The following is a 21,817-nucleotide window of genomic DNA, read 5'->3' as shown; positions in this document are numbered from 1 at the left end:
CTAGACACACTGAGACACCGTCTCTACACTAGACACCCTGAGACACCGTCTCTACACTAGACACACTGAGACACCGTCTCTACACTAGACACACTGAGACACCGTCTCTAGACACACTGAGACACCGTCTCTACACTAGACACCCTGAGACACCCTGAGACACGCTGAGACACCGTCTCTAGACACTCTGAGACACGCTGAGACACCGTCTCCACTCTGAGACACCCTGAGACACGCTGAGACACCGTCTCCACTCTGAGACACACTGAGACACCGTCTCTAGACACTCTGAGACACTCTGAGACACGCTGAGACACCGTCTCCACTCTGAGACACCCTGAGACACGCTGAGACACCGTCTCCACTCTGAGACACACTGAGACACCGTCTCTAGACACCCTGAGACACCGTCTCAACACTAGACACACTGAGACACCGTCTCTACACTAGACACACTGAGACACCGTCTCTAGACACGTTGAGACACCGTCTCCACTCTGAGACACCGTCTCTACACTAGACACCCTGAGACACGCTGAGACACCGTCTCTAGACAATCTGAGACACGCTGAGACACCGTCTCCACTCTGAGACACCCTGAGACACGCTGAGACACCGTCTCCACTCTGAGACACACTGAGACACCGTCTCTAGACACTCTGAGACACTCTGAGACACGCTGAGACACCGTCTCCACTCTGAGACACCCTGAGACACGCTGAGACACCGTCTCCACTCTGAGACACACTGAGACACCGTCTCTAGACACCCTGAGACACCGTCTCTACACTAGACACACTGAGACACCGTCTCTACACTAGACACACTGAGACACCGTCTCTAGACACGTTGAGACACCGTCTCCACTCTGAGACACCGTCTCTACACTAGACACTCTGAGACACGCTGAGACACCGTCTCTGGACACTCTGGGACACGCTGAGACCCCTTCCCCTAGACCCAGGCCTCTGTCTGCCTCATGCCTCGTAATGGTTGCGGAAGTGGCAGATGCGAACATGATCCTCCATGAACACGTGGTCGTACATATCACGCATCCATCCCACGTCGCACCAGTAGAAGTCCCACTCGCCATCGCTGCACACAGACAAAGGTGGCACGTGTAGCCTCTTAGCAGAATGCAGGGGCAAGTGCTGATAGCGACCAGCGCGCCTGTAGACACACAAAAGTGGCACGTGCATGTTTGTGGGTCTCAATGTATCTCTGTGGGTCTCTGTGGGTCTCCATGCATCTCTATGGATCTCTATGGGTCTCTATGCATCTCTATGGGTCTCTGTGGGTCTCAATGCATCTCTATGGGTCTCTGTGGGTCTCCATGCATCTCTATGGGTCTCTGTGGGTCTCAATTCATCTCTATGGGTCTCTGTGGGTCTCCATGCATATCTATGAGTCTCAATGGGTCTCTATGCATCTCTATGGGTCTCTATGCATCTCTATGGGTCTCTATGCATCTCTATGGGTCTCTATGTATCTCTAAGGGTCTCTATGTATCTCTAAGGGTCTCTATGTATCTCTATGGGTCTCTATGTATCTCTATGGGTCTCTATGTATCTCTATGTATCTCTGTGTATCTCTATGGGTCTCTGTGTATCTCTATGGGTCTCTGTGTATCTCTATGGGTCTCTGTGTATCTCTATGTATTTCTATGGGTCTCTATGTATCTCTGTGTATCTCTATGGGTCTCTGTGTATCTCTATGGGTCTCTGTGTATCTCTATGGGTCTCTGTGTATCTCTATGTATCTCTATGTGTCTCTATGTATCTCTATGGGTCTCTATGCATCTCTATGTATCTCTGTGTATCTCTATGGGTCTCTGTGTATCTCTATGGGTCTCTGTGTATCTCTATGTATCTCTATGCATCTCTATGGGTCTCTATGGGTCTCTGTGTATCTCTATGGGTCTCTGTGTATCTCTATGGGTCTCTGTGTATCTCTATGTATCTCTGTGTATCTCTATGGGTCTCTGTGTATCTCTATGGGTCTCTGTGTATCTCTGGGTCTCTGTGTATCTCTATGTATCTCTATGGGTCTCTATGCATCTCTATGGGTCTCTATGCATCTCTATGGGTCTCTGTGTATCTCTATGTATCTCTATGCGTCTCTATGGGTCTCTATGGGTCTCTGTGTATCTCTATGTATCTCTATGCGTCTCTATGGGTCTCTATGGGTCTCTGTGCATCAATCCCTGTGGCTCTCCGCGTGTTCCCGAGCGCAGCAACAGCGAGCCTCGTCAGGCGGCATAGCCACAATCACCCCCCACCACCACCACCACCACCCCACCCCCACCCCACCACCACCACCCCCCTCGTCCACTCCGTGCTACGACAAATCTTTGACCCCTCGGTTTGGGGTCAAAGTCTCTCCCCTCCATCCACTCCGTGTTAGGACTCAACTCTGTGACCCCTCGGTTTGGGGTCAAAGTCTCTCCCCCCGTCCACTCCGTGCTAAGACTCAAATCTTTTACCTCTCGGTTTTGGTTAAAGTCTCTCCCCCCGCTCACTCCGTGTTAGGACTCAAATCTGTGACCCCTCGGTTTGGGTCAAAGTCTCTCCTCCTGTCCACTCCGTGCTAGGACTCAAATCTTTGACCCCTCGGTTTTGGTTAAAGTCTCTCCCCCCGTTCACTCCGTGTTAGGACTCAACTCTGTGACCCCTCGGTTTGGGGTCAAAGTCTCTCCCCCATCCACTCCGTGTTAGGACTCAACTCTGTGACCTCTCGGTTTGGGGTCAAAGTCTCTCCCCCCCGTTCACTCCGTGTTAGGACTCAACTCTGTGACCCCTCAGTTTGGTTAAAGTCTCTCCCCTCCGTCCACTCCGTGTTAGGACTCAACTCTGTGACCCCTCGTTTGGGGTCAAAGTCTCTCCCCCATCCACTCCGTGTTAGGACTCAAATCTTTGACCTCTCGGTTTTAGTGAAAGTCTCTCCCACCCCGTCCACTCCGTACTACGACTCAAATCTTTTACCTCTCGGATTTGGTTAAAGTCTCTCCCCCCGTTCACTCCGTGTTAGGACTCAAATGTTTGACCCCTCGGTTTGGGGTCAAAGTCTCTCCCACCCCCGTCCACTCCGTGCTACGACTCAAATCTTTTACCTCTCAGATTTGGTTAAAGTCTCTCCCCCCGTTCGCTCCGTGTTAGGACTCAAATCTTTGATCCCTCGGTTTGGGGTAAAAGTCTCTCCCCCATCCACTCCGTGCTAGGACTCAAATCTGTGACCCCTCGGTTTGGGGTCAAAGTCTCTCCCACCCCGTCCACTCCGTACTACGACTCAAATCTTTTACCTCTCGGTTTGGTTAAAGTCTCTCCCCTCCGTCCACTCCGTGTTAGGACTCAACTCTGTGACCCCTCGGTTTGGGGTCAAAGTCTCTCCCACCCCGGTCCACTCCGTGCTACGACTAAAATCTTTTACCTCTCGGATTTGGTTAAAGTCTCTCCCCCCTGTTCACTCCGTGTTAGGACTCAAATCTGTGACCCCTCGGTTTGGGGTCAAAGTCTCTCCCCCGGTCCACTCCGTGCTAGGACTCAAATCTTTGATCCCTCCGTTTGGGGTCAAAGTCTCTCCCCCATCCACTCCGTGTTAGGACTCAACTCTGTGACCTCTCGGTTTGGGGTCAAAGTCTCCCCCCCCCGTTCACTCCGTGTTAGGACTCAACTCTGTGACCCCTCAGTTTGGTTAAAGTCTCTCCCCTCCGTCCACTCCGTGTTAGGACTCAAATCTGTGACCCCTCGGTTTGGGGTCAAAGTCTCCCCTCCCGTCCACTCCGTGCTACGACTCAAATCTTTGACCCCTCGGTTTTGGTTAAAGTCTCTCCCCCCATCCACTCCGTGTTAGGACTCAAATCTGTGACCCCTCAGTTTGAGGTCAAAGTCTCTCCCCCATCCACTCCGTGTTAGGACTCAAATCTTTGACCCCTCGGTTTGGGGTGAACGTCTCTCCCCCCCACCCAACCACCCCGACCACCGTCCACGCCGTGTTAGGACTCAACTCTTTGACCTCGGTCCAGCCAGGCCTCTGCCTCAGCACGTCCAGGATGGTGTTGTTGAGGGAGCACTTGAAACGCACGCTGCTCCGAACTTCCCTGGCGGGGACAAGAACGAACCACTCTGTTCATCCTCTTTGGTTCTTTCGGTAAAGTCACCACCACCACCACCACCACCACGTAGAATGAGAATCAAAGAATAAAATAACGCGATAAAATTCTCACGACGTTTCGGCCAAAACGCAAGCGGCCGCCTTCGGGTGAAAGGAGCGGAACTGTCGGGACAACAGAGCTTCAGTGAACGATGTTAAGATTCGTAGCGACTTTTAAGCTGGTTGGGAGAAGTGAGGCACCTTGACAAAGGGGGTTTACACATTAAATAGCTGAGGGATTAGCTTGTGACTGGTCACAGAAATAGATGTTAAAGTAAAGGCCTACACATCCACAGAGCTTCCGTGAACGATGTTAAGATTCGTAGCGACTTTTAAGCTGGTTGGGAGAAGTGAGGCATCTTGACAAAGGGGGTTTACACATCAAATAGCTGAGGGATTAGCTTGTGACTGGTCACAGAAATAGATGTTAAAGTAAAGGCCTACACATCCACAGAGCTTCCGTGAACGATGTTAAGATTCGTAGCGACTTTTAAGCTGGTTGGGAGAAGTGAGGCACCTTGACAAAAGGGGGTTTACATATCAAATAGCTGAGGGATTAGCTTGTGACTGGTCACAGAAATAGATGTTAAAGTAAAGGCATACACATCCACAGAGCTTCAGTGAACGATGTTAAGATTCGTAGCGACTTTTAAGCTGGTTGGGAGAAGTGAGGCATCTTGACAAAAGGGGGTTTACATATCAAATAGCTGAGGGATTAGCTTGTGACTGGTCACAGAAATAGATGTTAAAGTAAAGGCCTACACATCCACAGAGCTTCAGTGAACGATGTTAAGATTTGCAGCGACTTTTAGGCTGGTTGGGAGAAGTGAGGCACCTTGACAAAAGGGGGTTTACATATCAAATAGCTGAGGGATTAGCTTGTGACTGGTCACAGAAATAGATGTTAAAGTAAAGGCCTACACACCCACAGAGCTTCAGTGAACGATGTTAAGATTCGTAGCGACTTTTAAGCTGGTTGGGAGAAGTGAGGCACCTTGACAAAGGGGGTTTACACATCAAATAGCTGAGGGATTAGCTTGTGACTGGTCACAGGAATGGCTATGTTAAAGTCAAAACCTACACATCAACAGAGGCAACTAGTAACTTAGCATTGAAATAGCTAAGGGATTAGCTTGTGACTGGTCACATGAATGGATATGTTAAAGTCAAAACCTACACATCCACAGAGGCAACTAGTAATTTAGCATTGAAATAGCTAAGGGATTAGCTTGTGACTGGTCACAGAAATAGATGTTAAAGTAAAGGCCTACACATCCACAGAGCTTCAATGAACGCTGTTAAGATTCGTAGCGACGTTTAAGCTGGTTGGGAGAAGTGAGGCACCTTGACAAAGGGGGTTTACACATCAAATAGCTGAGGGATTAGCTTGTGACTGGTCACGGGAATGGCTATGTTAAAGTCAAAACCTACACATCCACAGAGGCAACTAGTAATTTAGCATTGAAATAGCTAAGGGATTAGCTTGTGACTGGTCACAGGAATGGCTATGTCAAAGTCAAAACCTGCACATCCACAGAGGCAACTAGTAATTTAGCATTGAAATAGCTGAGGGATTAGCTTGTGACTGGTCACAGGAATGGCTATGTTAAAGTCAAAACCTACGCATCCACAGAGGCAACTGGTAATTTAGCATTGAAATAGCTAAGGGATTAGCTTGTGACTGGTCACAGGAATGGCTATGTTAAAGTCAAAACCTACACATCCACAGAGGCAACTAGTAATTTAGCATTGAAATAGCTAAGGGATTAGCTTGTGACTGGTCACGGGAATGGCTATGTTAAAGTCAAAACCTACACATCCACAGAGGCAACTAGTAATTTAGCATTGAAATACCTAAGGGATTAGCTTGTGAATGGTCACGGAAATTGCTATGTTAAAGTCAAAACCTACACATCCACAGAGGCAACTAGTAATTTAGCATTGAAATACCTAAGGGATTAGCTTGTGACTGGTCACGAAAATGGCTATGTTAAAGTCAAAACCTACACATCTACAGAGGCAACTAGTAATTTAGCATTAAAATAGCTAAGGGATTAGCTTGTGACTGGTCACAGGAATGGCTATGTTCAAGTCAAAACCTACACATCCACAGAGGCAACTAGTAATTTAGCATTGAAATAGCTAAGGGATTAGCTTGTGACTGGTCAGAGGAATGGCTATGTTAAAGTCAAAACCTACACATCCACAGAGGCAACTAGTAATTTAGCATTGAAATAGCTAAGGGATTAGCTTGTGACTGGTCACAGGAATGGCTATGTCAAAGTCAAAACCTGCACATTCACAGAGGCAACTAGTAATTTAGCATTGAAATAGCTAAGGGATTAGCTTGTGACTGGTCACAGGAAAGGCTATGTTAAAGTCAAAACCTACACATCCACAGAGGCAACTAGTAATTTAGCATTGAAATGGCTAAGGGATTAGCTTGTGACTGGTCACGGGAATGGCTATGTCAAAGTCAAAACCTGCACATCCACAGAGGCAACTAGTAATTTAGCATTGAAATACCTAAGGGATTAGCTTGTGACTGGTCACGGGAATGGCTATGTCAAAGTCAAAACCTGCACATCCACAGAGGCAACTAGCAATTTAGCATTGAAATGGCTAAGGGATTAGCTTGTGACTGGTCACGGGAATGGCTATGTTAAAGTCAAAACCTGCACATCCACAGAGGCAACTAGTAATTTAGCATTGAACTAGCTAAGGGATTAGCTTGTGACTGGTCACGGGAATGGCTATGTCAAAGTCAAAACCTGCACATCCACAGAGGCAACTAGCAATTTAGCATTGAAATAGCTAAGGGATTAGCTTGTGACTGGTCACAGGAATGGCTGTGTTAAAGTCAAAACCTACACATCCACAGAGGCAACTAGTAATTTAGCATCGAAATAGCAGAGGGATTAGCTTGTGACTGGTCACAGGAACGGCTATGTTAAAGTCAAAACCTGCACATCCACAGAGGCAACTAGTAATTTAGCATCGAAATAGCTGAGGGATTAGCTTGTGACTGGTCACAGGAATGGCTATGTTAAAGTCAAAACCTACACATCCACAGAGGCAACTAGTAATTTAGCATTGAAATAGCTGAGGGATTAGCTTGTGACTGGTCACAGGACTGGCTATGTTAAAGTCAAAACCTGCACATCCACAGAGGCAACTAGTAATTTAGCATCGAAATAGCTAAGGGATTAGCTTGTGACTGGTCACAGGAATGGCTATGTTAAAGTCAAAACCTGCACATCCACAGAGGCAACTAGTAATTTAGCATTGAAATAGCTGAGGGATTAGCTTGTGACTGGTCACAGAAATAGATGCTAAAGTAAAGGTCTACACATCCACAGAGCTTCAATGAACGCTGTTAAGATTTGTAGCGACTTTTAAGCTGGTTGGGAGAAGTGAGGCACCTTGACAAAGGGGGTTTACATATCAAATAGCTGAGGGATTAGCTTGTGACTGGTCACAGGAATGGCTATGTCAAAGTCAAAACCTACACATCCACAGAGGCAACTAGTAATTTAGCATTGAAATAGCTAAGGGATTAGCTTGTGAATGGTCACGGAAACGAAATTCTCACGACATTTCGGCCACAACGCAAAGCGGCCTTCATCAGGTGAAGGGACCTGACTGTCTCGAGGACAGTGCTGGAGTGAAGAAAGCCAAGCTCAGACCGCGACCTTTAAGCTGTGTGTGAGAGTAATTAAGGTTCCTTGACAAAGGAATTAGCATAAAAACAAAGATCCCCCGTGTAGCCTTAACAGGCTGTAGGGGCAAGTGCTGTTAGCGAGCAGCACCTGTGAAGGCCGGTAACGGTACACGAGGGGGTGGGTGGCCAGCACCACACCCGACCGCCTTTGTCTCCCTAGTGGCGATGTTTACTACACCGCACCAGGTACTCATTTGAGGCTGAGTCGACCTAGGGGAGGCCCGGGACCGGTTTGGATAATCGTCACTGGTGTTGGCCGTGAGCGGGAATCGAACCCGGGTCACCGGGTTCATAGCGCAGCGTAGCGCTAACCGCTACACTACCGCTCCCCACACACACACAGACACACTGACACACTGGCACACACACACACACAGACACACACAGTCACACAAACACACACACACACGGACATACGGACACACAGACACACTGACACACTGACACACTGACAGACACACTGACACACTGACAGACACACTGACAAACACACAGACACACTGACAAACACACAGACACACTGACACACTGACAGACACACTGACACACACACTGACACACTGACACACACACTGACACACTGACACTGACACACACACACACTGACACACACACACAGACACACTGACACACTGACAGACACACTGACACACTGACAGACACACTGACACACACACACAGATAGTCACACTGACAAACACACAGACACACTGACAGACACACTGACACACACACTGACACACTGACACACAGACACACTGACACTGACACACACACACATTGACACACACACACAGACACACACACTGATTGACACACTGACACACACACACTGATTGACACACTGACTGCCATACCCGTCCTTCTTCCTCGTGTGGAGGGGTTTGGCACCGGGGTTCTGAAATACAAACAGCCGACCCGGGGCACATCGATTGTACATCTTCAAATTTAACTTCACAAAAAAACCTACTAAAGCAGATACACACACACACAGACATAGACACTAACACATAGACACACACACAGACACACAGACATAGACACACACACACAGACACACACACACAGACACACAGATATAGACACTAACACACAGACACACACACACAGACACACAGACATAGACACTAACACACACACAGACACACACACACAGACACCAACACACACAGACACACAGATATAGACACTAACACACAGACACACACACAGACAGACACACAGACATAGACACTAACACACAGACACACACACAGACACACAAACAGACACTAACACACACACAGACACACACACAGACAGACACACAGACATAGACACTAACACACACACACAGACACACAGACATAGACACTAACACACACAGAGACACACAGACATAGACACACAGACATAGACACTAACACACAGACACACACACAGACACACAGACATAGACACTAACACATAGACACACACACAGACACACAGACATAGACACTAACACACACACATACACACAGACATAGACACTAACACACAGACACACACAGACAGACACACAGACATAGACACTAACACACACACAGACACACACAGACACACAGACATAGACACTAACACACAGACTCACACACACAGACATAGACACTAACACACAGACACACACACACACAGACACTAACACACAGACACACACACGCAGACACACAGACATAGACACTAACACACAGACACACACACGCAGACACACAGACACTAACACACACACAGACACACACACACAGACACAAAGACATAGACACTAACACACACACAGACACACACACAGACAGACACACAGACATAGACACTAACACACACACAGACACACAGACATAGACACTAACACACACACAGACACACACACAGACAGACACACAGACATAGACACTAACACACACACAGACACACACACAGACATAGACACTAACACACACACAGACAGACACACAGACACAGACACTAACACACACACAGACACACACACAGACATAGACACTAACACACACACATACACAGACACACAGATAGACACACAGACATAGACACTAACACACAGACACACACAGACAGACACACAGACATAGACACTAACACACACACAGACACACACACAGACACACACACAGACATAGACACTAACACACACACAGACACACACACAGACACACACACAGACATAGACACTAACACACACACAGACACACACACAGACACACAGACATAGACACTAACACACACAGACACACACACACAGACACACACACTAACACACACACACACAGACACACACACACACACAGACACACACAGACACTAACACACACAGACAGACACACACAGACACACACAGACACACAGACACACACACAGACATAGACACTAACACACACACACAGACACACTGACAGACACACTGACACAATGACACACAGACACACTGACACACAGACACACTGACACACAGACACACACACAGACACACACACACAGACACACACACAGACACACACAGACATACACAGACACACACACAGACACACTAACACACACACAACACACACACACTAACACACACAGACACACAGACATAGACACTAACACACACACAGACACTAACACACAGACACACACACAGACATAGACACTAACACACACACAGACACTAACACACACACACAGACACACACACAGCCACACACACACACTAACACACACACACTAACACACAGACACACACACACAGACACAATTTTCTTGCTCGTGTTTGTATTTTTTAGTTTGCTGTGGTTGCATCCGATTTTAACGGGGCTCTACCTAAAACCACGGAAACCTTGCATTGCGAGCTGAATTCGTTTCGGAAACGTTCTAGCAATCCAAATCAGTCGTATAACAAGCTCCCTGCAGGGTGGGCTTGTAGGAACATTGGAATTTTGCGCAATTTTACGACATCGTTGAGGGGTTTCTTCGGACAAATCCAACCTCTGTAGAGGAATGGAACCCGGTGAAATCCTCATCATTCCTCCTACCAGCATAAGGCATATCACGTCTCTGCGCTGTCTATTGCTGATTTTTACACCCCCCAACAGCACGAGATTTCACCTCTCGTGAAAGCATCGAAAGGGGACGGACGGACGCATTCATCCATCGCAGGCTGGTACACTCAGTTTTTACAATTTCGTTCTTACTGCCAGTGTCAAAGCACCTCTTGGTGTGCTCACGTGACATGGCTAGGGGCTGCTCGTATTATTGATAAGATCCTCGTTCGTTTATATATATTAAATTTTTTTTTTTTTTAATATTCATTTACAATGTTCCGCTGGTTTTACACTCGCAGGCAAAGTTAGTCGCATTCCAAGGTTTTACTCTGTGCAGTGTGTAGTGTAGTGTGTAGTGTAGTGTGTAGTAGTGTAGTGTATAGTGTAGTGTGTAGTGTAGTGTATAGTAGTGTGTAGTGTAGTGTATAGTGTAGTGTATAGTAGTGTAGTGTATAGTGTAGTGTATAGTGTAGTGTGTAGTGTAGTGTATAGTAGTGTGTAGTATAGTGTGTAGTATAGTGTGTAGTGTAGTGTATATTGTAGTGTATAGTGTAGTGTGTAGTGTAGTGTATAGTAGTGTGTAATATAGTGTATAGTGTAGTGTGTAGTGTAGTGTATATTGTAGTGTATAGTGTAGTGTGTAGTGTATAGTGTAGTGTAGTGTGTAGTGTATAGTGTATAGTAGTGTAGTGTATAGTAGTGTTTATAGAAGTGTAGTGTATAGTAGTGTAGTGTATAGTATAGTGTATAGTAGTGTAGTGTATAGTACTGTAGTGTGTAGTAGTGTAGTGTGTAGTAGTGTAGTGTATAGTGTAGTGTATAGTAGTGTAGTGTATAGTGTAGTGTATAGTGCAGTGTATAATGTAGTGTATAATGTAGTGTATAATGTAGTGTATAGTGTAGTGTATAGTGCAGTGTATAGTGCAGTGTATAATGTAGTGTATAATGTAGTGTATAGTGTATAGTGTAGTGCATAGTACTGTAGTGTGTAGTAGTGTAGTGTAGTGTATAGTGTAGTGTATAGTGCAGTGTATAGTAGTGTATAGTGTAGTGTATAGTGTAGTGTACAGTGTAGTGAGTTGGAGAGTACACACACTACAACGTGACGCACACAACCTGACCAGGTGGCCGTGTCGGGTGGTGGCAGGTTTGACGACACGCAGCATTCGTGTTTACTTAATTTGTACGCGATCTTACGCAACAACAACAACAACAAACACAACAACAACAACACAACAACAACAAACACACAACAACAAACACACAACAACAACAAACACACAACAACAACAAACACACAACAACAACAAACACAACAACAACTCTATGTCTCGTGTGTGTTGAGGGGGGTTCGTACCTTGAGCTTTGACATCGCTTGACCAACGCCACGGGACACACCCCCGCACAGGTGCTGGTGATTGATACAAAACGTTAATGTTTTTATACACACAGACATACACACAGACACACACACAGACATACACACACATACACACAGACACACACACAGACATACACATACATACACACAGACACACACACACAGACACACACACAGACATATACACACACACAGACATGCACACACATACAAACAGACACACACACAGACATACACACATACACACACACAGACATGCACACACATACACACAGACACACAGACACACACACAGACATACACACATACACACACACAGACATACACACAGACATACACACAGACACACACACAGACATACACACACATACAAACAGACACACACACATACACACACACAGACATACACACACATACACACACAGACATACACACATACACAGACATACACACACAAACACACAGACACATACACACACACACAACAACAACCGCCATTCGCCAATAAGTGGCGGTGACGTGACCACGACGCTTGTGCCAGGCTATGTGCACCTTGAGGCCACGTGAAGTGTCGAACGCCCGCTGGCAGGAGGTCACGGGGCAGACCCAGGTGCCACGGGTCGACTGACTGAGATGACTGGCTGATGCACCACCTGTGCCCCCTACTGTGCCAACCTGCTGTGCTTTAGCCACCCGGCGCTCAGCTCGCTGTTGTGAGCGTCGCTCCTCCGCCCTCCGTTGTTGTTGGAGGGCGACTGCCTCCAACTGCCCAGTAGCATCCTTCACGAGCCTCCTCCACAGAGGCCGATCTTGACACCGCTGGTACCAGTCATCGGCAAGTCCACTCAGCTCCACGTCCTCCTGTACCACATCACTCCATCTCTTCTCTAGCCCGTGCCGCGCCCGCTTAGCCCCCTCAATCCGGCCAAACAAAAGCTGTTTCGGCATGCGGTGGCTGGGCATGCGGGCTACATGACCCAGCCATCGCAGCCTTGCCTGCCGGAGGAGCTCACCGATGGGACCCTGCCCAGATCTTTCAAGGATTTGTGAGCTCCTCACACAATCCAGTCTGGTTAAACCCAGGATGGATCGTAGGCAGGCCAGCCTAAATGTTTCTAACCGGCGAAGATGTTCCATTAGGGGGGTCCACGTTTCGCAAGCGTAGAGAAGGGAGGGAATGACCGTGGCCGAGAAGACCTGAAGCTTAGTGCGGAGCGACAGACCAGGTAGCTTCCACACAGCGTTACGCAACCGATGAAAAGATATTGCCGCTCGACTGATTCGGAGTGAGACCTCTGCTGTTAAACTGGAGCCAGTCATAAGCACACTGCCCAGGTATGGGAAACTCTCCACTCTCTCCACAACTGCCCCATCACCGATTGGGAGTTGTGGGGGTGGAGTGTCCGATGGTACAAAATACCCAGGCAGGTGCTTAGTTTTGGTGGGGCTGATGGTAAGGCCCCACCTCTTAGTGGCACGCTCCAGTCTCAGCAGCAGCGTCTCCAACTCCTCCTCTGACTGAGCAGCTATTACCAAGTCATCAGCATACATAACGTGGTTGAGCAATAGGGAGCCATCCCTTGACCGCACCCGGGCATCGATTAGCCTCCCATTATATCTGTACCATATGGAGATTCCCCCGGTACAGCTATTGAAGGCTTCACGAACTACGTGGTCAAAATAGATGTTAAATAATGTGGGAGCCAGAGGACATCCCTGTCGCACCCCAAGGTGTACAGGGAATGGCTCTGACTCCTGGCCACGTAGTTTTACCCGGGCCCGCTCACCATCATGAAGGTCCTTAATGATCGTGAGCAGAGGGTCAGGTACTCCAAAAGCACGAAGAACGACCCAGAGCCCAGGCCTACTGATGGTATCATAGGCCTTGACCAGGTCAATAAAGCAGAGATGTAGGTCTTGTTGGAATTCCCTACACCTCTGCTGTAGCAGACGGACAGAAAATATGGCATCTGTGCAGGACCGCCCTTTCCTGAAACCGCATTGGGGCTCCGCAAGCCTCTCCTCAGCGTGCCTGGCAAGGCGATGCTGAATAATCCTTGCCAGGACCTTTCCCGGCACACTGAGGAGTGAGATGCCCCTGTAGTTGTTACAGTCTGTGCGGTCCCCCTTCTTAAAAAGGGGGACCACCAGGGCATCCTTCCAATCCTGCGGAACCCGTCCAGTGGTCCAGACTGTTGTTATGATGTCATATAGGGCAGTCTGTGCACAAACGCCACCCTCCCTCAGCATTTCGCTTGGGAGATCATCTCTGCCCGCTGCCTTTCCTGGTCTCAGACTCCGGATCGCCTTCAATACTTCCTCAGCAGATGGCACCTCAGCCAGCCACTCACATGGGGTGACTTCATCCAATATTTGAGGCACCGCAGCCTCAGCAGGGTCATCCTCACTTTGTGCCACGATGTTTTCCTGGCTGAGGGATTTTCCCTCCCCCAGGACCTCACAGAAATGCTCAGCAAATCTGCGAACCTGTTCCTGGGGGTCGGAAATTGGATCACCGTTTTTTCCCCTAATGATGGTAATAGGTGTGGCGCTGCAGGTTACTTTTTTGATGGAGTTAAATAGAGATTTGTGATCACGGGCCACTGAGGCAGACTCCATCTCCTCAGCAACCCGCGACCACCACCCATCCTTGCAGCGCCTCACGGCTCTCCGAACCTCCGAGCGAAGGCTGCGGTAAGCCTCCTCATTCTCTGACGTGGGATTCTGTAGCCGATGACAGTGGGCCTGTCGCTTTTTCTCAACCATCGTGAACAACTCCTCTGTCATCCAGGGTGTCTGGGGAGGTCTGGACCGCGTACCCAAAGCAGCCATTGCAGCTGCATGAGTCACAGTCCTAAACCTCGCCCATTTACCCTCGACATCAGGAGGAGTCGGGGACGATGCCAATCCCAGCCACAAGCGATGATGAAATTCTCGCTTGCAACTTTCATCAGATAACTGAGACCAGGCCACTTTAGGTTGGAATGGGGTCCTGGGTGTACACCCACCACCAGAGTGGAAGAATGGCAGGCGCATCTTACAGATGACTAGTCGATGGTCAGAGGGCAGATCAGCTCCACGGTAGGTCCTGGTGTCAAGGACATGGGCTCGCATTCGCTGGTCCGTCACTATGTAGTCCAGCAGATGTTCTTGCTTGGACCCGGCATGCATCCATGATGTTGTGTGGATGCGCCGATGCCGGAACAGCGTGTTGGTAATTTCAAGCCCATGGGCTGCACAAAAATCTAGCAGCCTCCTACCGTTGTTATTGAGCTGATCTGGCCCATGCCCTCCAATCACTCCAGACCAGGTGCCAGTATCATGACCAACTCGGGCATTGAAGTCACCCAACATGATGACTCTATCCCGAGGGGCCACTTTAGCCAGCACCTGTGACAGGAGGTCATAGAAGGCATCTGACTCATCGGCTTTGCCTGCATCCCTCCACGGATGTTCATCTTCGGTGGGGGCATAAGTAACCACGACCACCATTCCTCGCCTCCGGTTGATGGGAAGGCGAGCCCAAAGTAGCCTGGGGCTTACAGCTTCCCACACCTCACCGCCACGCTCCCACGCCCCCTTCATTCTTTTGTTCAAAATAAGACCCACACCCTGTTGTTTGGCAGTCTGCTGCCCCGAGTAGAGGACTGTCCACCCCTCATGGTGGCAGGAGCCAGAGCCGGTCCACCGGACCTCCTGAATGCCGCAAAGATCCAGGCGGTACCGGTCCAGCTCCCGACAGAGGAGTGGCAGCCTCTCCTCTGCAGTGAGCGTTCGAACATTCCACGTGGCCAACCGTAGTGGCTTTTCGTTGTTTCTGGAGTAGCCCCGAGGGTAGGTATTCAATCTCCTGGCTCCGCCAATTGGGGTTTGGCCAGGAGACGTCATAGACGCCTGGCCCCCCGGGGCCTCCGGCACAAGCTTAGTTGTTACATATTTCAGTTTAATTCGTAGTTTCGTGGTAATTAATTGAAGGTGGAGGGGTTACCAGCCCCTCGCACCAGTCCAGAGCCCCCGTTTAGCCCCTGTGGTGGACACATATGCCATGAGGGGAGGAGCCAATCAAAATTGGATCTCCCCCCACAGCGCTGTCCACGACAGAGTTGCCCGTCCGGCACCGCACACACAGACACACACACACTAACACACACACTAACACACACACTAACACACACACACTAACACACACACTAACACACACACTAACACACACACTAACACACACACTCACTAACACACACTCACTAACACACACTACATACACACACACTACATACACACACACACTGACACTCACTCACTAACACACACTACATACACACACACACACTACATACACATACACACACTACATACACACACACACTGACACTCACTAACACACACTACATACACTCACTAACACACACTACATACACACACACTACATACACACACACATACACACATACATACACTGACACTCACACTACATACACACATACATACACACACTAACACACACTAACACACACACTAACACACACACACACTGACACACACTACATACACACATACACATACGTACACGTACACACACACACTAACAACAACAACCGCCATTCGCCACTAAGTGGCGGTGACGTCACCACGACGCTTGTGCCAGGCTATGTGCACCCTGAGGCCACGTGAAGTGTCGAACGCCCGCTGGCAGGAGGTCACGGGGCAGACCCAGCAGGTGCCACGGGTCGACTGACTGAGATGACTGGCTGATGCACCACCTGTGCCCCCTACTGTGCCAACCTGCTGTGCTTTAGCCACCCTGCGCTCCGCTCGCTGTTGTGAGCGTCGCTCCTCCGCCCTCCGTTGTTGTTGGAGGGCGACTGCCTCCAACTGCCCAGTAGCGTCCTTCACGAGCCTCCTCCACAGAGGCCGATCTTGACACGGCTGGTACCGGTCATCGGCAAGTCCACTCAGCTCCACGTCCTCCTGTACCACATCACTCCATCTCTTCTCTAGCCCGTGCCGCGCCCGCTTAGCCCCCTCGATCCGGCCGAACAAAAGCTGTTTCGGCTACATACACACACACTACACACATACATACACACACACTAACACACACTAACACACACACACTAACACACACACTACACACATACATACACACACACACTGACACTCACCCTTCTTGTTGTTGTTTTAAACTTTCTTGAGGCTCTTCAGAGGGAATTCTTAAGACGCCACGCGCGGTGGACGCCGCGGGGTTGCCGTGGCGACGGCGGGGGGTGACGTCAAAGTGCGCGCGCGGGTGACATGACGTCACGGCAGCCGCGTGATGATGACGTCACCGCCCACACACACACCGCTGGGTATCAACTACCGGACGTGACGTCGCCGTTGGGGACCGCCGGTCGTGACGAGTGCGTCATCGCGACTGGTGACAGAACGGGGTGGGGGTGCTGCGGCGACGTCACGCAAAAAAAATTGCGTATCGGATATCCGCGAAGAAGTGTCGGCGGTTCGATGACGTCACCGGGCCTTCTGGTCGCTCCAACAGTGACATCACCTTTTGGTTACCCTGGTGACGTCGAAAGATGCGCGTCCATGTTTGTGACGTATTTTCAACGTTGTCGCGAGGAATGCGCACATACGTCATCACGTCACAACCGCAATTCCACCGGGACTGCGCGATGACGTACGTACACCACAACCGTAATTACGCCGGGAAAATCTGATGACGTAATCACGCCAGAACCTGCCATTACGACAGAATTTCGTGATGACGTCAGTATGCTAAATTGAGCTTGCATTGGGACTGTGCTCGATGACGTCATGTCTTGGACGCCGCAAACCGGTCGAGAGCCGTGGGAAATGACGTCATTACGCAAAGCCGATAAATAAGCAGCGATGACGTCGACGCTTACTGGATGCACTCAAGGAACGGAGCGCGATGACGTCATCACTGCTTTACGTGTTGAACTTTTTTCGCACCGTACGTAGCAAAAGTATTATTAGGCGCGGGGGAAGTCTGTGGGTCTCTACTGTGTGAGTAGTCTATGGGTCTCTACTGTGTGAGTAGTCTGTGGGTCTCTACTGTGTGAGTAGTCTGTGGGTCTCTACTGTGTGAGTAGTCTGTGGGTCTCTACTGTGTGAGTAGTCTATGGGTCTCTACTGTGTGAGTAGTCTATGGGTCTCTACTGTGTGAGTAGTCTGTGGGTCTCTACTGTGTGAGTAGTCTGTGGGTCTCTACTGTGTGAGTAGTCTGTGGGTCTCTACTGTGTGAGTAGTCTGTGGGTCTCTGAGTAGTCTGTGGGTCTCTACTGTGTGAGTAGTCTGTGGGTCTCTGAGTAGTCTGTGGGTCTCTACTGTGTGAGTAGTCTGTGGGTCTCTACTGTGTGAGTAGTCTGTGGGTCTCTACTGTGTGAGTCGTCTGTGGGTCTCTACTGTGTGAGTAGTCTGTGGGTCTCTACTGTGAGTAGTCTGTGGGTCTCTACTGAGTAGTATATGGGTCTCTACTATGTGAGTAGTCTGTGGGTCTCTACTGTGTAAGTAGTCTGTGGGTCTCTACTGTGTGAGTAGTCTGTGGGTCTCTACTGTGTGAGTAGTCTGTGGGTCTCTACTGTGTGAGTAGTCTATGGGTCTCTACTGTGTGAGTAGTCTGTGGGTCTCTACTGTGAGTAGTCTATGGGTCTCTACTGTGTGAGTAGTTTATGGGTCTCTACTGTGTGAGTAGTCTGTAGGTCTCTACTGTGTGAGTAGTCTATGGGTCTCTAATGTGAGTAGTCTGTGGGTCTCTGTGTGAGTAGTCTGTGGGTCTCTACTGTGTGAGTAGTCTGTGGGTCTCTACTGTGTGAGTAGTCTGTGGGTCTCTACTGTGTGAGTAGTCTATGGGTCTCTACTGTGTGAGTAGTCCGTGGGTCTCTACTGTGTGAGTAGTCCGTGGGTCTCTACTGTGTGAGTAGTCTGTAGGTCTCTACTGTGTGAGTAGTCTGTGGGTCTCTACTGTGTGAGTAGTCTATGGGTCTCTACTGTGTGAGTAGTCTGTGGGTCTCTACTGTGAGTAGTCTGTGGGTCTCTACTGTGTGAGTAGTCTGTGGGTCTCTACTGTGTGAGTAGTCTGTGGGTCTCTACTGTGTGAGTAGTCTGTGGGTCTCTACTGTGTGAGTAGTCTGTGGGTCTCTACTGTGTGAGCAGTCTATGGGTCTCTACTGTGTGAGTAGTCTGTGGGTCTCTACTGTGTGAGTAGTCTGTGGGTCTCTACTGTGTGAGTAGTCTGTGGGTCTCTACTGTGTGAGTAGTCTGTGGGTCTCTACTGTGTGAGTAGTCTGTGGGTCTCTACTGTGTGAGTAGTCTGTGGGTCTCTACTGTGTGAGTAGTCTATGGGTCTCTACTGTGTGAGTAGTCTATGGGTCTCTACTGTGTGAGTAGTCTGTGGGTCTCTACTGTGTGAGTAGTCTGTGGGTCTCTACTGTGTGAGTAGTCTGTGGGTCTCTGAGTAGTCTGTGGGTCTCTACTGTGTGAGTAGTCTGTGGGTCTCTGAGTAGTCTGTGGGTCTCTACTGTGTGAGTAGTCTGTGGGTCTCTACTGTGTGAGTAGTCTGTGGGTCTCTACTGTGTGAGTCGTCTGTGGGTCTCTACTGTGTGAGTAGTCTGTGGGTCTCTACTGTGAGTAGTCTGTGGGTCTCTACTGAGTAGTATATGGGTCTCTACTATGTGAGTAGTCTGTGGGTCTCTACTGTGTAAGTAGTCTGTGGGTCTCTACTGTGTGAGTAGTCTGTGGGTCTCTACTGTGTGAGTAGTCTATGGGTCTCTACTGTGTGAGTAGTCTGTGGGTCTCTACTGTGAGTAGTCTATGGGTCTCTACTGTGTGAGTAGTTTATGGGTCTCTACTGTGTGAGTAGTCTGTAGGTCTCTACTGTGTGAGTAGTCTATGGGTCTCTAATGTGAGTAGTCTGTGGGTCTCTGTGTGAGTAGTCTGTGGGTCTCTACTGTGTGAGTAGTCTGTGGGTCTCTGTGTGAGTAGTCTGTGGGTCTCTACTGTGTGAGTAGTCTATGGGTCTCTACTGTGTGAGTAGTCCGTGGGTCTCTACTGTGTGAGTAGTCCATGGGTCTCTACTGTGTGAGTAGTCTGTGGGTCTCTACTGTGTGAGTAGTCTGTGGGTCTCTACTGTGTGAGTAGTCTATGGGTCTCTACTGTGTGAGTAGTCTGTGGGTCTCTACTGTGTGAGTAGTCTGTGGGTCTCTACTGTGAGTAGTCTGTGGGTCTCTACTGAGTAGTATATGGGTCTCTACTATGTGAGTAGTCTGTGGGTCTCTACTGTGTAAGTAGTCTGTGGGTCTCTACTGTGTGAGTAGTCTGTGGGTCTCTACTGTGTGAGTAGTCTATGGGTCTCTACTGTGTGAGTAGTCTGTGGGTCTCTACTGTGAGTAGTCTATGGGTCTCTACTGTGTGAGTAGTTTATGGGTCTCTACTGTGTGAGTAGTCTGTAGGTCTCTACTGTGTGAGTAGTCTATGGGTCTCTAATGTGAGTAGTCTGTGGGTCTCTGTGTGAGTAGTCTGTGGGTCTCTGCTGTGTGAGTAGTCTGTGGGTCTCTACTGTGTGAGTAGTCTGTGGGTCTCTACTGTGTGAGTAGTCTATGGGTCTCTACTGTGTGAGTAGTCCGTGGGTCTCTACTGTGTGAGTAGTCCATGGGTCTCTACTGTGTGAGTAGTCTGTGGGTCTCTACTGTGTGAGTAGTCTGTGGGTCTCTACTGTGTGAGTAGTCTATGGGTCTCTACTGTGTGAGTAGTCTGTGGGTCTCTACTGTGTGAGTAGTCTGTGGGTCTCTACTGTGTGAGTAGTCTGTGGGTCTCTACTGTGTGAGTAGTCTGTGGGTCTCTACTGTGTGAGTAGTCTGTGGGTCTCTACTGTGTGAGTAGTCTGTGGGTCTCTACTGTGTGAGCAGTCTATGGGTCTCTACTGTGTGAGTAGTCTGTGGGTCTCTACTGTGTGAGTAGTCTGTGGGTCTCTACTGTGTGAGTAGTCTGTGGGTCTCTACTGTGTGAGTAGTCTGTGGGTCTCTACTGTGTGAGTAATCTACGACCTCCTGCGTACCAGGCGAGATAGTTAACATCTCCTAGCCACTACGATGATGACGAGAGAGAGACGCAGACTCCAAATATACAGCAGCAGCAGGCGTCGTCAGGGTTGGGATAAAACACACGACCTCTTTTATAACAGACGAGGTGGTCAACATCTCACAGCCACCGTGATGATGATGATGAGAGAGACGCAGACTCCACATCTACAGCAGCAGCAGTAGCAGGCATCGTCAGGGTCGGGATGGAACCCACGACCTCCTGTAGACCAGGCGAGGTAGTCAACATCTCCTAGCCACAGTGGATGATGATGATGATGAGAGAGAGACGCAGACTCCACATAGACCTCCTGTATACCAGGCGAGGTAGTCAACATCTCATAGCCACAGTGGATGATGAGAGACACAGACTCCACATAGACCTCCTGTAGACCAGGCGAGGTAGTCAACA

At 49.1% G+C, this 21,817-nt stretch overlaps 1 protein-coding gene across 1 annotated transcript in view; it reads right to left on the bottom strand.

The window, feature by feature from the left end:
- LOC116938397 (uncharacterized) overlaps nucleotides 1-17,627 on the bottom strand; it is a gene marked incomplete at its 5' end in the record, with an annotated part of 32,949 nt that extends 15,322 nt beyond the window's left edge. The window contains 4 exons of the mRNA XM_076055037.1: nucleotides 984-1,095; nucleotides 4,004-4,096; nucleotides 12,287-12,340; nucleotides 17,473-17,627. Coding sequence (XP_075911152.1) covers nucleotides 984-1,095; nucleotides 4,004-4,096; nucleotides 12,287-12,340; nucleotides 17,473-17,627 — 414 coding nt within the window. The remainder of the gene's footprint in view (nucleotides 1-983; nucleotides 1,096-4,003; nucleotides 4,097-12,286; nucleotides 12,341-17,472) is intronic.
- Between the last annotated feature and the right edge of the window lie 4,190 nt (nucleotides 17,628-21,817).

This window comes from Petromyzon marinus, chromosome 69 (genome assembly GCF_048934315.1).
Source record: "Petromyzon marinus isolate PM22_M1 ecotype Great Lakes invasive population chromosome 69, UKy_Petmar_22M1.pri1.0, whole genome shotgun sequence".
NCBI classification, from domain to species: Eukaryota; Metazoa; Chordata; class Hyperoartia; order Petromyzontiformes; family Petromyzontidae; genus Petromyzon; species Petromyzon marinus.
The sequence above is the reverse complement of the archived record's forward strand: the minus strand, read 5'-3'. Positions and strand labels throughout refer to the sequence as shown.